This window comes from Onychostoma macrolepis, chromosome 12 (assembly GCF_012432095.1).
Source record: "Onychostoma macrolepis isolate SWU-2019 chromosome 12, ASM1243209v1, whole genome shotgun sequence".
Taxonomy (NCBI): domain Eukaryota; kingdom Metazoa; phylum Chordata; class Actinopteri; order Cypriniformes; family Cyprinidae; genus Onychostoma; species Onychostoma macrolepis.
The window spans coordinates 2,110,001-2,128,647 of NC_081166.1; the positions used below are offsets into that span (position 1 = coordinate 2,110,001).

General features: G+C 35.9%; 1 protein-coding gene across 1 annotated transcript in view; it reads right to left on the reverse strand.

The window, feature by feature from the left end:
- vclb (vinculin b) overlaps positions 1–18,405 on the reverse strand; it is a 42,188-nt gene extending 23,783 nt beyond the window's left edge. The window contains exons 1-4 of the mRNA XM_058793349.1: positions 18,107–18,405; positions 5,899–5,969; positions 415–565; positions 209–317 (exon numbers count right to left, since the gene is read on the reverse strand). Coding sequence (XP_058649332.1) covers positions 209–317; positions 415–565; positions 5,899–5,969; positions 18,107–18,274 — 499 coding nt within the window. The 5' untranslated portion in view covers positions 18,275–18,405. The remainder of the gene's footprint in view (positions 1–208; positions 318–414; positions 566–5,898; positions 5,970–18,106) is intronic.
- Between the last annotated feature and the right edge of the window lie 242 nt (positions 18,406–18,647).

Here is an 18,647-nt window from a genome sequence, read left to right on the forward strand (position 1 = left end):
TAATTATAATCAAAAAAACAATACATGCATTAGGTGATAACTTAACTCATTCAAATTCATCTGTTTTTATCCTAATCAGGCACACAATCAAGTCACAGTGTGAAGCCCCGCCCTCAGTGAAATCTTATTGGTCCAAATCCTGCTCCACATAACTGCATATAAAACACGACTCATGTTGTTTGTAAATGTCATTTTAACATTAAAATACCTGGTCCCAGGTTTTTGGTGTAGGTGATCAGGTCCTCCATGGACTCCACCACCTCAGCCACGGTCAGATACTCCAGAATCCCTTTACACACACGGATGATCTTACGAACCTGAGATCAGGGAAAAGAGCAAACATTCAGTCAGCGTCGATGCACAAGCTCAGACCCTCAGGAATAAAGCCATTAAAGGGTTTTAAATGCAACAGACCTCGGCCTCATCGAATGTCAGAAGCAGGTCAGAGGTTCCGGACAGGATCCCGCGGGACCCATCGATCAGATAATCTCTGGCTTGGACAGAATACGGGTCGGCCTTCAGCATCTGAGCCGCCTGAACCAGTTTAGTGCACGCGGTCTCAACCCTACAGAGAACGAGATGAAGAGAGCGAGAGAGAGAGGGTTAGTTACTGCCTTTATGGTTACACATTCATCTGATTGTATGCTGAAGCTATAAACACTCAGTATCTCTTCTGCTCACCAAGGCTGCATTTATTTGATCAAAAATACAGTAAAAATTGTGAAATATTATTACAATTTAAAATAGCTGTTTTCTGTGTGTATATCTGTTGAAGGAGTGGATGCCGAGCTGCCATATCCTTCATATTGATATTAATTATATTATTATTTTATTTCTTGTTTGACTATTAATCAAGTTATGGCAAGAGTGAAATGTGTAACCTTATGTGTGCTTATGAGATATTAAAGAATCCTGCTTTATGCTGTATTTCTACTCTCTAAGATGATGACTTCATAGTGTGTGTGTGTAACGAAGGCAAGGCGGCCTTTAAGTTCTGATAAGTGCTCTGTGTGTATGTATGTGTGCTGGTAGCTCTCTCTCTCTGTGTGTGTTAGAAGTAGGGTTGTTCCGATTCCGATACTAGTATCGGAAATTCCACCGATACCACAAAAAAATCTGGTATCGGCGAGTACTTGAATCCATGTACCGATCCGATACCATTCTTAAACAAGATCTATAGTTATGCCCGCTAGCTTTGCTTAACGCTGCAAATCGGAAATCAATTCTTCTTCGCTGCTCAGAATGCAAACACAGGAAGTTGTGCACAAGCAACCACTATTTAGAGCAGCAAAGAATAAATACAAACGTGGTAGCACATTGCCAGTAATCACTCGCATATGCGACTAAATCTTCACCCTGGGCGACTAAATAGTGTATAATATTAGCCACTGGCTAATAAATGCTCAGATTATACTCGCCAGTGTGTGAGTTGGAGGCTATGTATAAGTTTAGCACAGATATATTGTCACTCGCTGAACTCTGACCAAGCGCTTCAGAGTTTCACTCTCCGTCAAGCGATCTGGGCTATGTTTCAGTTCATCTGAATGAATGCGCAGCGCACCTGTATTTGACGCACCGTAAGCTCTAGTGTGAGCTTTGCTTTTCGCCGTCGCTTTGCTTTTTTTCCTCACATGCAAAGAGAGAGAGAGAGAGAGAGAGAGAGAGAGAGTGAGTCTTATGTAGCGCGTCAATTCTGCTTGGTATGTAAACGATATTCTTTGTTGTATTTTCCTGTCAGAATAACGGAGTTCCTTTGGAATTCTTCATCTTTTAAGAACTGCCGGGTTCTCCGGTAGTAGGCGGAGCTAATGCGCAAGCGACAATCTCATTGGCTGGAGCTCACCTATAATCGTCCCTGTTTCGATTTCAGCAAATCAGTTCAAGCGAACGCAGGCAACGTGATTAATATTCATGAATCCAGCAGCTCGTTAATCCTTAGAGCGTTTTATATTGTTCTTAGTAGAATTCATAGTATGATTATTATCTTATCAGTATTATTGATAGTTCCCCCCCCATTTTTTAGAGAAACACTGAATGACCAAAAAAGCACCACCACCAGTTCAGTTAAAATGACTGTATTCATGGTTACCAAGTTAATTCTAATTGCTAAAGTTATATCATTAAATAATACTCGATTATCATAATACATTTATAATGCTTCACTGACTGATGTTAAGAGTGTACTTTTAGATATTTAAATAGATTTTAAAAATGGAATGCCATTTTCCAAACATTATATATTATATTTTTTTGTTTACTCGCCAGACTATCTATCTATCTATCTATCTATCTATCTATCTATCTATCTATGGTGAAGCACACCATAAAATAATTGTATCTATACAGATCTAGTACTACATACAGCTGTATAACCAGATACACACCCAGGTATCGGATCAATACTCAGTATCAGCCGATACCCTGAGCCTAGGTATCGGAATCGGTATCGGGAAGGGAAAAAGGGTATCGGAACATCTCTAGTTAGAAGACTGTCTCTGTCAGCTGCCGCCATCCTGACCAAAAATAGGTGTCCGGAAGACACCTATCTTGTATGATCCCTGATCGCTGACGTCTGCCCAATCTGATGGAGATATGTTTGAAGTGTTTACGTCCATATGTGGAGATTGTCTAAGTTTATCTAGGTTTTAGAACCTATCAGAATTTTGATGACTTATGCATTGACGCAATTAGCAACCTCTGTTAGGGTATAATTGCTGGTGTTTTTGAATTGTACGCAGAGCGACCTACGAACTCCATTGTGAGTCATGAAGCTGACTTCTGCTGATGAAACGGCAAACTGTCTTCAGTAAATTTTCTTCATTTTTGATCGAATCTCTTGACTTCTGGTCTTTATTCAACACACCTGGTCCGAGGGTCTTTACTGTAAATTCCCCTACACTGTTAAACTGTAATGTATTTCTGTGATCAAAGCTGAATTTTCATCTTCATTACTCCAGTCTTCAGTGTCACATGATCTTCAGATATCATTCTAATATGCTGATTTGCTGCTCAAGAAACATTTCTGATTATTATCAATGTTGAAAACAGTTGTGCTGCACAATATTTTTGTGGAAACTCTGATACATTTTATTTTTCAGGATTCTTTGATGAACAAAGTCAAAAGAACAGCGTTTATTTCAAATATAATTTTTTTGTAACATTATACATGTCTTTACTGTCACTTTTGATCAATTTAATGCAACCTTGATGAATAAAATTATTAATTTCTTTAACAAATATTACTTAACTTGTTAACGGTAGTATTTTAATATTTTATTGTCAATATTTTAAATGTAATTTATTTTTTTCCTTTAAAAAAAAAAAAAAAAAAAAAAAAAAAACCTTTACTAAAAAAAATAAACAATCAGCAATCTGGTAAGTATACACCTATAACGCATAAATTCAAAAATCATTACTGATTGGTTTGCAATTTTCAGTACTTTCAAATCATGAATGCATACAATGCAAGTCACTTTTGCAAATTTCGCAAAACCTAATTTATGTCAACCACCTAGATAACATCATCTTGGTGTCAGATAAGTAGAAATTGCAACAACACAATGTAGAACATCACAGAAAACCTAATGTTTACATTTGCAAGCATAAAAATGGATGCAAAAGATCAACCAATGTTGAAATTTCAATGCGCACAGATCATATGCATTACATGTTCTGATTCTGTATAGTATGTATTTTTTCAGTTTTGGTTTTAGTCAGTCACTCCCCAACACTGTCGGTCCCACATGCATGCTTTTTCACAGTCAGCAGCTCTAAATCACGCAGGAGTGACGTATTAGGCCCCAATTCCCACAACACACACACACACACAATCATGTCCTATTCATCTGTGTCCGACTGTCATCAGGGGGGTTTTGTTGTAGCTGCAGAATGGAGACTGGGGTCATATTTCTCTGTGGCAGGACAGACCACAGCTGTGTGTGTGTGTGTGAGACAGGAGAGCAAGGTCACGACAGTGTGTCTGTGTGTGTCTGTGTCTGTGTGTGTGTGTGTGTGTATGCTACAGTAATGCATATGAATTTTAATCAGCATTCCTGCACCAGGCCACACACAAACACAAACTATATTTAGAGGGAAACAGAGGCTGTCCATTATGTGTGTGTCAGTGTTTCCAGTAATCCATACGTTCCTCCTGAGTCAGGGATCTGAGCACAGCAGAATGAATTCACGTATGACTCAAAGCAGCTGCGCAGGAGCATCTAATGCTAAAGGCTTTCAGACTCGTCTAACATGTCGTTATTGTAAATAAATCATGTTTGAGCACAACACAACCACAAGAATGACACGAAGTCTGAGCAAACAGCTCAAAACACCAACAAAAACAGCATGTTTGTGGGCTCTGAGGTCAGCAGCATCAAACTGGAACAGATAAACCTCTGTGAACCAGTCCTGCTGGTCTGGAGATGGTTTATGGTTCAGAAGATTTTCAGCTATTTCCTGTTTTATTTTATTTAGTTATTCCCTAAACAGCATCGTGATACACAGATGTTTGTGTATATGGTTGGAGATTTCCCAGCTGCTGGACTGTGTTCCTGAGGGACCTTCACACTGACACTGATAAATCAAGCGAAAGCCATTCGTTTTCAATGAGAGTTGGCGATTTGAATGGATTTTACTGCGAGAAGTAGCGATTAATTTTTTTATTTGAATCATTCAATAATTCATGGTATAGAATCTCTGAATGATTTGCTCATGAATCGAACTGATTCAGTTCAACTCACTAACTGGATTTGTTCGCAGCACTTGACACACTGGAGATGAAGATTATCAGTATTACTGATTATTTCAGAAGACTTGAAATACTGTTATGATATTTTATGGTGTTTTCATCCTTTTTGAAGCATGCTAGCTCTAGTCTCACAAGTCAAAATCACAAATAATTTGTTGAATAAGGTCAAAGAAATGACTTTGATTCACAAGATTCAATGTCATAAAAATGATTTGGTTCCAGTATTTTTAAAGCGTGCATACAACCAAAAAGACAAACCAGGAAGAACAGAAGACTTCGACTACTGTTTTTGAATCTTAAAAGTGCCAGTCTCCATTTTAAGAGTGCAAAAGACCAACTAATGCATTATTTAAAATGTCTTTTTTTGTGTCATACGGGTTTAGAACAACATGGCATTTTTGGGTGAACTGTCCCTTTAAGTTGAGCACCATTTTTATGCAAATGAGCAGTGATGTAATGCAGACATTTGATACCTTGTTACATGTCGATGATGTTGCCTCAAGTCTCATTTAAAATGAACAACTCCGGTTTGTATGTAGATGCGAATCAACTTCAGTGTGAACAACCCCTGTACTGAACAACACTATTAATTCTGAATGATCTATACAACTATATTTCATATTTCAAGAGTAAAGCAGAGATTTTGTATGATTTCTGAGGCAGTAACGCATGTAGAAGAGCTCTAGTGCTGCTCTCAGGAGGTGTAGTTGTGTTTGCTCACGAACGCAGCTGCTCCAGCATGTCCACACCTGATTTATTAGTCAACACACCTGCATTAGTGCACTTCCTCCCTCAGCACACACACACACACACACACACACTCTCACACACACACAACAGAGTTGGCTAAGATAACGTGCATTTAAGTATACATTTATGCATTCATCCAAAAGTGATTTACAATGCATTTTATAAGTTCATGCATTTCATGTGAATCAAAGCCGTGGCATTTAAAAATACAGAAAAGGAGGAAGGAGGAAGAGTTTAGAGTTGTGAGGTTACACACAGATTTTCATTTAAAGCAAAAGGCTGATGCAGACAAAAACACAGAGTGCAGTGCCATTATTCACACAGGACCACACACTTAACATGCCTTCCATGACCTTTACGTTCAACAGAAGGGTGTGTGTGTGTGTGTGTGTGTGCCTTACTTTATAAAGGCAGGCGGCATGTCTCTCCTCATGATGGCATCCTCGGTGGTCTGAACCGTCTCTTTGCCCACCTGCATTGAACACACACAAAACACACAGTAAATACATGTATAAAGCATACTATACACACACACACACAGCATCATCACACACTCTCAAACATGAGGCTCATCTGAACGGAAATGCACAACAGCATGGCAAATTTAATTTCCAGAATATATGACTTTATTTCTTCAGTGCAATACAAAATAAATTTATTGCATAATTTCCAGAAGATTTTTCATAATAAATAAACAAGTAATTAAATGAATAAATAAATCAGCTGAACATGGTAAGTTTGATTCATTTCAATAAAATGGTTAAAAAATTCTTTAAGCAAATCAGTTCAGCTCAGATTCGATGATTCGTTTCGTTCATCACTCAGCAGCCGCATTGCTTTTTCATATATTAAAATATTTTAATGCACAAGAACTTAAGTTTAATGACTTTATTTCTTCTGTGCGACACAAAACAAGATAGCCTATATGGCATAATTTCCAAAATGTTTTTTTCATAATAAATAAGCATGAAAATAAAGAAAGCAAATAAATAAATAAATTAAACTTAGTAAGCTTGATTTCTTTCAATAAAATAGTTCAATATTTCTTTAAGCGAATCAATTCAGCTCAGACTCCATCATGAAAGTAGCTGCATATCAAACAGTTAGAACTTACTACACTTTTACATTTATTTGTTCTTTATATTGTCCACAATGCACACATTTGCAATGATATTTTAATAAAATGAACATTTATTGCTACTAAACGGTTGTGAATCTGTATCTTTAACTACACGTCATCATATAAACAAGTTAATAATTACACTGATTCAAGTCTCTCAAGTAAAGTACAAAGTAACAGCTCTCGATTCATTGGTCGTGTGTTTGGCGTGACCATAATGACCGCTTGGCTCTCATCAGGTCAGCAGGTCCTTTCATTCAGAGTCACCTCAACATTTCCACGTCTGCGAGTCAGTATTTAACTCCAGATAATCACACGAGCAGGTCTGCTGTCATCCACATGACTTCATGTTTGGTTGGTCTCCAGCTTCTGTGGGTTGACAATATGGTCTCACTTAGGAAACTCAAGGCCACGTTTAACCATTTTCTCCCAAAATTAGCTCACTGATGTGATTTTAACATGATGCAACTAAACCCAGTCATTTTTAGCATTTACCTGCAGTACTCAAGTCTACTAGTTTATTTCTGCAATGTGATGTGAAATAAGTCCTGTTTCACATCTCTGTGTTATTCTGGTCTCTAGATAAGGCTCAGGTCCCTTTTTCAGTGTCAATCAACTACACAATTTGAGCAACTGTTTCTGTCTGTAGCACAAATTAAGTTTGATACTAAAAGAGTTGGAGCTTTATTCAAATCGTTAATATAAGCAAGAGTAATAGTAATCCCACTAATAAGCATAACTCTGTTCAATCATAGGCTTCATGTTCAGACGAATCGGATGACGTCAGATCAGAGAAAATTCCTCTGTTTTTCCACTCGCTCTCTGTCTGCGTTTCCTCACGAAAGAGAGCAGTGTGTTCTTCTATACGAGATGCTCAACTAAAATAGAAACGGTGACGGGTGCCTGGCAGTTCACACCACTCACATACCAGCCGTTTGTGTTTAAAACACACACACACACACACACACACACAAATGCTGCTGTCAGGTTACAGCATTCCTATCAGACAGGTAAGAGCAGGTTTAGTCAAATGCTACGCTGCTTTAAAGGGATAGTCCACCCAAAAATGAAAGTGTTGCCTTTCAATCTTTCACTATTTTCTGTGAAACACAAAAAGAGATTCGTTGCATAAATTCCAGAATGTTTTTCATGAAGGTCATAAAGTAAAATAAAATTAATGAATGAATATAATATACAAGTTTCACTTTTTGAATGGAATTAGTGAAATAAATCAACTTTTTGATGATATTCTAATTATATGACCAGCACCTGTATATTTTATTCATTTATTTTTATTTTTTTAAACAATTAAATTAATTAATTAATAAAAATAATAATAATTAGAATTAAAATAAATACAAATGCAGAAATTTTAATTAATTCTACATGACTTCCACTATATTCCAAGTCTTATAAAGTCCACTAAACAAAATTTATATTAGTTCTTTCCAAAAATATTCCCCTTTAGTGATGCTCATGAATCTTGTTTGCACTAATGTTCAATTCCAAAATGATTTCATGTCCATTAATTCAAGCATGATTTGAAATTGTTTATTCTTTTCATTGATGTCAAATCCAACAAAACATACAGTGGGGCAAAAAAGTATTTAGTCAGCCACCAATTGTGCAAGTTCTCCCACTCAAAAAAGATGAGAGAGGCCTCTAATTTACATCATAGGTATATCTCAACTATGAGAGACAAAATGAGAAAAGAAAATCAAATTGTAGGATTTTTAAAGAATTAATTGGTAAATTCCTCGGTAAAATAAGTATTTGGTCACCTACAAACAAGCAAGATTTCTGGCTCTCACAGACCTGTAACTTCTTCTTTAAGAGGCTCCTCTGTCCTCCACTCGTTACCTGTATTAATGGCATCTGTTTGAACTCGTTATCAGTATAAAAGACACCACAACCTCAAACAGTCCAACTCCAAACTCCAGCATGGCCGAGACCAAAGAGCTGTCAAAGGACACCAGAAACAAAACTGTAGACCTGCACCAGGCTGGGAAGACTGAATCTGCAATAGGTAAGCAGCTTGGTGTGAAGAAATCAACTGTGGGAGCAATTATTAGAAAATGGAAGACATACAAGACCACTGATAATCTCCTCGATCTGGGGCTCCACGAAGATCTCACCCGTGGGGTCAAAATGATCACAAGAACTGTGAGCAAAATCCCAGAACCACACGGGGACCTAGTGAATGACCTGCAGAGAGCTGGGACCAAAGTAACAAAGGCTACCATCAGTAACACACTGCGCCGCCAGGGACTCAAATCCTGCAGTGCCAGACGTGTCCCCCTGCTTAAGCCAGTACATGTCCGGCCCGTCTGAAGTTTGCTAGAGAGCATTTGGATGATCCAGAAGAGGATTGGGAGAATGTCATATGGTCAGATGAAACCAAATAGAACTTTTTGGTAAAAACTCAACTTGTCGTGTTTGGAGGAGAAAGAATGCGGAGCTGCATCCAAAGAACACCATACCTACTGTGAAGCATGGGGGTGGAAACATCATGCTTTGGGGCTGTTTTTCTGCAAAGGGACCAGGACGACTGATCCGTGTAAACGACAGAATGAATGGGGCCATGTATCGTGAGATTTTGAGTGAAAACCTCCTTCCATCAGCAAGGGCATTGAAGATGAAACTTTCAGCATGACAATGATCCCAAACACACCGCCCGGGCAACGAAGGAGTGGCTTCGTAAGAAGCATTTCAAGGTCCTGGAGTGGCCTAGCCAGTCTCAGATCTCAACCCCATCGAAAATCTTTGAGGGAGTTGAAAGTCCGTGTTGCCCAGCGACAGCCCCAAAACATTACTGCTCTAGAGGAGATCTGCATGGAGGAATGGGCCAAAATACCAGCAACAGTGTGTGAAGACTTACAGAAAACATCTGACCTCTGTCATTGCCAACAAAGGGTATATAACAAAGTATTGAGATGAAATTTTGTTATTGACCAAATACTTATTTTCCACCATAATTTGCAAATAAATTCTTTAAAAATCCTACAATGTGATTTTCTGGATTTTTTTTCTTTCTCGTTTTGTATCTCATAGTTGAGGTATACCTATGATGAAAATTACAGGCTTCTCTCATCTTTTTAAGTGGGAGAACTTGCACAATTGGTGGCTGACTAAATACTTTTTTGCCCCACTGTATTTGAATTGAGATAAAGTGAATCATTTTCAGTGAACAGCACTTAAATGTAGCTGTTCTTTAAACATAGCAATCGCATGACTTCAGGAGACTCAAAATATAGTGTATGAGTCATGTAAACTACTTTCATGCTGCTGTTTTCATCATTTTTGGAACTCAACAACCTCATTACGACAATAAAACCATCTGCTTTTGTTTTCCACTGAAGAAAGGGTTTGGATCTTCATGAGGAGGAGTAAATGAAGACAGAATGAACTGTTACTGAAGGCCTCACACATCTTGTAGTACTGAAGAACAGTTGTGGCGCCGTAGGTTTTGAGAAGCATTCATGCTGAAACCTCACTTAATGATGAAGTCACTTCCCGTAACTCTCATTATAACGCTGTCAGCTCCGCACACACTCACAGCAGCTGATAAAAGGCTTCATGCAGAGTCGTGAACACTGACGGTCCAGTGGTGGAAATGCAAGGACAGTCTGCTCGCGTCCAGCTAACAGACGGTTCTTTGTACGTGCTTCTCAATGCTCTACACACACACTGAAGAAGAGCCCTCAGAGCTGAAGAGCTCTCACTCACACACACACACACACACACACACAGAGCTCCTGTGCTCGACTCTATTGAATAAGACAATCATCCCACAACCATCTTATTTTGAAATTGAGTTATTATAGCAACGAATCCCATAAAAATACTTGCATTTGGAGTAAAAAGAGACTAGAGAAAACTCTATCATGGTGGAAATTGCAGAAACGCCACTTTGATTAGATTAGTGTTTCTCTTTCTTGCTCAGCAATGGATGCTCTGCAGTGAATGGGTGCCGTCAGAATGAGAACAGCTGATAAAAACATCACAATAATCCACACCACTCCAGTCCATCAGTTAACATCTGGAGAAGACAAAAACTGAAACAAATCCAGCATTAAGACAGATTTGTGAACAATATTTGAGAGAAATAGGCCTTTTGTGTACACTGAAAAAGTCTTCGATCTTTGAGTTCAGCTTGTGAAAAATGGGGGCAAAAACAAAAGTGTTGCGTTTATAATTAATAAGTGTATATAAACATGCATGCATGCAAGTATGTGATGCAGTGCTTTACAGAAGACATTCTGTTCTTTTGCAACAATTTCCACTTTCAGGATAACAACATCAACTTCGAGGATTATAAACACTTTTTGTGACGTGTCTTCTACAGAATCATATATATCGTCTGTTTTATAGTTATATATGTCTGTTGCACTCTATGGCATCGTAAAGCATGCATCATATCATGACGTAGTTGTGATAACCAGCACTAAAAGAAATCAAGGCACTTCACACAAACAAAAAGTCAATCTTTAACTGGACTGAGTTATCCTGTCACCAACCCAACCATTTCAATCTCGACAGGTTTGTAAACCCTTTTAATTAACCTCATAAACCACAGCCATCCTCACTAACCATAACATAATCCAGTCCTTTCCGCACACAAAAGCAATTAAATATCTGGCACCCAAACAATGCAGCAACACTCTGTGATTGATATGAAAACTCGGTTCTGCATGAATGAAGCTCTGCTCTCGTTTCCAAACCTGACGTTCCTCCTAAAGGGTTATTTAGGACACATTATCTCAGCGTGTAATTAAACTGCTTTCCCCGGCTACAGGCTGATGATAAATGTTCCCTTCTGTGAGCGCTGGGTGAATGGAGAGAGACTGCATATCTGTCCGGTCCGAGACACATAAACAACAACAGACGCTGGACTGAATCCTGAGGAACAGTTTAGTGAGTAAAAACCCTCTCTTCTCTCTCAGCTCTGGAACATCTGCTGGAACATTATAATCCTGAGATGAAGCCAGAGCTTCCGGACGCGCTGTTTCCTCGTCCAGAGCAGCTCCATCCCCCTCCGTCCATTACAGACACTTCCTCAGATCACTTCAAACACAATCTGCAGAGAGCAAAGGCTCCAGGATGACTATTGGAAGTCCTATAACAAAAACGGGCAAATAAATAATCCAAAAAAGGATTCCTCAAATCTGAACACACAGTAATGCCTACATTTTGGACATCTTGAAACTAGATTATCTAGAAACTAAGGCCCTATGAAATCTCTTTTATTTATTATTTTCCCATTTTTCCCCCCCATTTCGATTCTGTTTTAAGAGTTAAATTAAATATAATTAATCAAAAGACATGTCTAATGAATTTAAATTTTATTTATTAAATATTTTTTCTCTAAATGCATTTCTTTCTTTGTTTTTTTCCCCACCATTTACATTTTTCTGGATTCTATTAATTTTCAGTTAAATTACATTTTATTAATCAAAAAGCATGTCTACTTTATTAAAGACGTATACAATCTTACAACAACTGATTAAAAGTTTAGCAAAAATTACATTTTAGAGCCTGTGAAATCCACTTTATTTTTTCACAAATTCTGTTAAATATTTTCCACAATTTTCTTTTTTTTAATTTTAATTTTTTTGGATTCTGTTTTAACAGTTAAATTAAATATTATTAATCAAAAGACATGTCTAATGAATTACAATTTTATTTATTAAATATTTTTTCTCGGTTTTTTCCCCCATTAAAATTTTTCTGGATTCTGTTTTAACAGTTAAATTACATTTTATTAATCAAAAAGCATGTCTAATTTATTAAAACGTATACAATCTAACAACTATTGATTAAAAATTTAACAAAAATTACACTTTAGAGCCTGTGAAATCCACTTTTCACAAATTCTGTTAAACTATCAATTTTCACCCCCCCCCATTTCAATTTTTCTGGATTCTGTTTTAAGTTAAATTAAGTTTTATAAATCAAAAACATGTCTAATTAATTTAAACTTATACAAACTAATTAATCTAAACGCATACAATTTATTAAGTTGAACAAAAATGTAACTTTTAGGGCCCCGTGAAATACATTTTATTTCTTAAATCAAATTTTATTTACTTTTTTCCTGAAATTCAGTTTGTTTGAGGTTTATTTATTTAGAATTAAAAATTTTCTGGATTCTGTTAATTGTTTGAATTTTGTCTGAAAATAAATTGTATTAATCAGAACACCTGTTGAATTAACTAAAGTCATGAAACGTATACGATTAAACAGCAACTGATTAAAAGTTCAACAAAAATTACATTTTTAGGGAGCTATGAAATCAATGTAATTTCTTTCCCAGAATATGTGTTTTCTGCTTTCATTTTTCTGGATTCTCTTTTAATGACTTAACCACATTTTAATAACAACTGATTTGTGGTATCTTTCATGTCTGTAGATGAATGCAGCTTCTGTTTAAGGTAATGAGATGCGTTGTGTAATGAGTCGTGTGTTTGAGCTGATGCTGGGAAAGATCACATTTCAGTCTAAAGCAACTTTCTGCAGAAGCTTTCTAGAAAGAGAATCAAGACCAAGATCTCCACTGATCTTCCATCTGGAAGTCCATGTTTTTAAGGCTGGAACAAGGTAAATAAACACAACTCCCTTCTCCTTGGTGCCTGTTAATAATGCAGATAAAATTCTTTCTTCTAAAAGAAATCTCCTAAAATAAGAACTGAAGGAGTTCATGGCATTCAGCAGTAGTAGTGTAGTGTTGCCTAATACAGCTGCATTTCTCTCACTTCTGATAACAAACGCTTCTCTTGTAGTGTAGGGAGGAGGTTTTCGCCCGTGTGGTCTTGAGAAATGTTCATCCAGCGTTTGACCCTTCAGCCTCTAACAACTCAAGACAGAGATCCTAAAGAAGACACGGAGCCACATTCCCAGCACTGACCACAAAATATGAGCCGTTACGCAAAACAACAATGTAGGAACATCATTTTTAGATCAGTGGCATCCTGAACTCACTGACTTCAAGATAAAAAGATTTAAGAATCTAGAGATGGCAACGCAAGACAAATTCATTCATAATTAATTTAATATTTAAAATATAATTGCAAAATATATATTTTAACATTTAAAAATGTTATAATATTTTATTTTAAATCATTTTATATAATACTCTATTATAAATTCATGTTTTAAACAATTACATTTTATTATTCTACTCAGATGGGTAAAAAGAAATTATATTTTAAATAAATATAAATATTTTATATAAATATTATATAAATATAAATTTGTTTTATCACATAATTACCGTTTAAATAATTTATTTTGATTTTTAAATTATTAAAAATGTTTTTAAACAATTACATTTTATTATTCTACTCAGATGGGTAAAATAAATTATATTTTAAATATAAATATTTTATATAAATATAAATTTGTTTTATCACATAATTACCGTTTAAATAATTTATTTTGATTTTTAAATTATTTAAAAATGTTTTTAAACAATTACATTTTATTATATGTATACAATTATTTTATTTTATTATTGTACTTATATAGTTAAAAAGAGTGAATGTTATATTTGTAAATATAATTGCAGATTTTAATTGCACATCAATTAATATTTTAATGTTTAAAATGATAAATATTATATATTTACTTTTTAAAACATTTTTGTTTTTAAATCATTTGAAATAATATAATTAAGACTTTTAAACAACTACTTTTTTATATCTATACATTTTTATTTTCTTATTGTTGACTGTTAAAAATGAATACTGATGTTTATTTTTTTATTGAATTTAATTAGCAGCCTCATGCCATTCTTTATGACTGATGATGCTCTCATTTCACAGAAAAAGCAGGATAAAATGAGATGATTCAGCGAGTCTGATGCTCTGTCTGAGGAGTCCCTCTGCGTTCTGTCCTGGAGAGACGCTATGAATAATTCACTAGAGTTCATTCAGGATCAAAACATAATTTCTATTAAGCACTCTGAGCTCTGATATCCCTTCTCAACTAAAGCAGGAAATCCTTTCCGACCGTCTGAAACACGCCCCCGAAACTACACGAAACACCACTAACAAACCAAATTACACATAAATAAATAGAGGAAGAAAAATAAAGCAAAGGAGGAAGGAAGATGAAAAATACACGAGAGAGAGAAAAAACTGTTCAAACACGAGGGTGGGAGGAATAAAGCTTTAATATTGTACTAAACTGAGCCTCATGCTGTAAAGAGCTCAGAAAATCTCAGATTAACCTGAGACGAAGACAAGTGACATTAGAAACTGCAACGGCGTGAGATATTTGAGAAAAAAACATCCTCTAAAGCTGCACGCAGAGGAAGTGTTTGACAGGGTGGGGTCACATTTACACAAGCCTTGCAGTCAGATTGAGACACCTTTAGATGCCTAAACGAGTCATGATCTAATCACACTCAACTCCCAGTTTCTCAGCTTTAGTAGATCTTAAGTTACTGTGACACAGACTCGAGTCAGATTCAAAGGAACAAAAACCACTGTGCATGTTATTTCAAGAGTCTAAAGTTAACCCTGGACAACTGCTAAGAATAACTGAAGAGCAGCAGTGTGTTGATGAGGCTTCTGAAGGTTTTGTTTCTGTTTTAGGTAACCGCACACACACCAGCAGACAGCTGATAGACGCACTTCTGCAGAATCTCTCCAGGACACACCATTTTCCTTCCTCTGTTAAACACACAGCGCTGGAGAGACTGACAGCAGATCAGACCTGTCATAATGTGAAAACCAGGGTCAGAATTGAACTAGGGCTTGAGGTCACCACAACTGAAAGCAACTAAAATTATAGATGTATAATTTAACTATATTATTTTATATAAATACAAAAACGTTGATATCACAATTTATCATATATCATAATTTATTAATCACTTTTTAAATAAATTATTTGGATTTTTAAATCATTTTAAATAGAGATGTTCCGATACCCTTTTTCCCTTCCCGATACCGATTCTCAGGGTATCGGCCGATACCGAGTACTGATCCGATACATGGGTGTGTATCTGGTTATACAGCTGTATGTATTACTAGATCTGTATAGATACAATTATTTTATGGTGTGCTTCACGATAGATAGATAGATAGATAGATAGATAGATAGATAGATAGATAGATAGATAGATAGATAGATAGATAGATAGATAGATAGATAGATAGATAGATAGATAGATAGATAGATAGATAGATAGATAGATAGATAGATAGATAGATAGATAGATAGATAGATAGATAGACTGGCGAGTAAACAAAAAAATATAATATATAATGTTTGGAAAATGGCATTCCATTTTTAAAATCTATTTAAATATCTAAAAGTACACTCTTAACATCAGTCAGTGAAGCATTATAAATGTATTATGATAATCGAGTATTATTTAATGATATAACTTTAGCAATTAGAATTAAAACTTGGTAACCATGAATACAGTCATTTTAACTGAACTGGTGGTGGTGCTTTTTTGGTCATTCAGTGTTTCTCTAAAAAATGGGGGGGGAACTATCAATAATACTGATAAGATAATAATCATACTATGAATTCTACTAAGAACAATATAAAAGCACTAAGGATTAACGAGCTGCTGGATTCATGAATATTAATCACGTTGTCTGCGTTAAGCGAACTGATTTGCTGAAATCAAAACAGGGACGATTATAGGTGAGCGCCAGCCAATGAGATTGTCGTTTGCGCATTAGCTCCGCCTACTACCGGAGAACCCGGCAGTTCTTAAAAGATGAAGAATTCCAAAGGAACTCCGTTATTCTGACAGGAAAATACAACAAAGAATATCGTTTACATACCAAGCAGAATTGACGCGCTACATAAGACTCTCTCTCTCTCTCTCTCTCTCTCTCTTTGCATGTGAGGAAAAAAGCAATGTTAAAATTAATGTTTTTATTTGTAATTTTATATGTATATAATTATTTATATACTGATATATATATATATATATATATATATATATATATATATATATATATATATATATATATATATATATATATATATATTATATACATATAAAATTACAAATAAAAATATTAATTCGAAATATTATACATTTAAAATTATTTAAAAATTAAAATATTTTTAAATGTATAATATTAATAATTTTAAATATTAACATTTTAATTAATTAACATGCAGTTATATTTACAAATAGTACATTATTTTTAACCATAAGTACAATAATAAAATAAAATGTATACATAAAATGTAATTGTTTAAAAACATTATTTTAAAATAATAATTTAAAATTAGGGTTGTTCCGATTCCGATACTAGTATCGGAAATTCCACCGATACCATCAAAAAATCTGGCATCGGTATCGGCGAGTACTTGAATCCATGTACCGATCCGATATATAACAAAAACGTAAAATATAATTAATAATTGTTTACATGTATAAAAATAAAAACAGAAAGAAATCAGAAAAAAGAAAAACAGACATCAGTGGTTGTGTATACAGTATAGAACTGTAGCTATCATCTAACAAAATTATTTCATTTTATTCTATTCTAGTAGAGTGTTAATTGTGTTGTGATATCTTCTGCATCATTACATTTGCACATGTAAATTGTACTTAAATTTGCAGGACATACTTAATTTATTAACTTTTTGTCATAAATGGAGTCTTTTCTATGATTTGAAAAACATATGCTATTGTAAAAATGTCCCTGAAATCGATTCCTGGGGGAAATATTGCCCTTTAAAGTTTTCTGACTCTGCTGTGACTACAGAGCTTAAAGAATCATGTGGTTTGATGTGGATGCCTCATATCAATATCTCTATGAACTGTAGATTCTCTGTGGTTATCTGAGGTTAGTCAGATGCTGATGAGAAGAATCAGTCTAAATGAACGCGCTGCATGTAAAATTAAACACCCTACATGAAAGAATGTGGTCCAAACCACACAACACTCTTAAAAGTAAAGTTTCCAAACAGGGGTTTTCACAACAAAGCCATATAAGAGAACCTTCCAGCGAACAGTTCTTAAAAGAACCATTTTTCTTCATGCATCAAACATTTTAATGAAGATTTTCCACCACGAAGAGCCTCTTGTAGAATATAAAGGTTCCATTGATGTTAAAACTTCTTTAGATGGCAACAAAAACCTCTATTTTTAAGAATGAATCACTGATTCGTGAACTTTCATTGTGTAACCTTGAGCAAGACAGCTCATCTCATGTTCCTGAAGGGGAGTGAACATGCAATGTTAGCATAAATCATCAGCTGAACGACTAGTTTCACCTTTTTGGTCAGACATCAGAAGAAGCATTGAATGGCATGTCGTGGCACAGCGGTGTTTCAGTGGGCAGGGCGAAATCCAAGAGGAAAAGGCGGAACTCGGTTTGGATCAAAGCCAGAGAACTTCAGGAAACTTTCGCGGATACATTAACATCAAACAGCGATACTTTACATCCACCCTGAGAGTTTTACACGTGCATTCGCGCTTAGAAACGAGAGTAAAAACCCCGAACTCTTACCCGGACCAGGTTGCTGACAGCTGCTTGCACGGCGGCTACGGGAGCGGTGAGATCCGGGATGGCTTTCCCGTCCACCTCTCCCTCCTCATGCATGATGACCAGATGAGAGATCTGCTGGGCCACCGGCTCCAGGATACTCTCTATCGTCTTCGTGTGAAAAACCGGCATGATGAGCTCTTAAGAGAACGCAAACTCTCTTTCCAAGTGTGTATCCAGACTCCCCTCTCCGTATCCGAGCGCCGAGACTATCCCACTCAAGATCACACTGACTCTCCTTCATGCAACTAACTAACTATCGTGGGAAGCGACTCGTCTACCGAATGAATCGCTCGTTGGAGTCGATTCTTTCCCGTTCGCAAAACGATTCGTTCGCGCATCGCGCTTCACGAGTCACTGAATTTGACAACATGTTATTCACTAAAACTAAACTTGTTTTGTGTGTGTGTTTTGTTACCAGTAATTTTAAATAGTAAATAAACCAACTGTAATAATATCTTTTAATGTCACTAGAAACTATTCATTAGATTCTAGAGTCAGATAA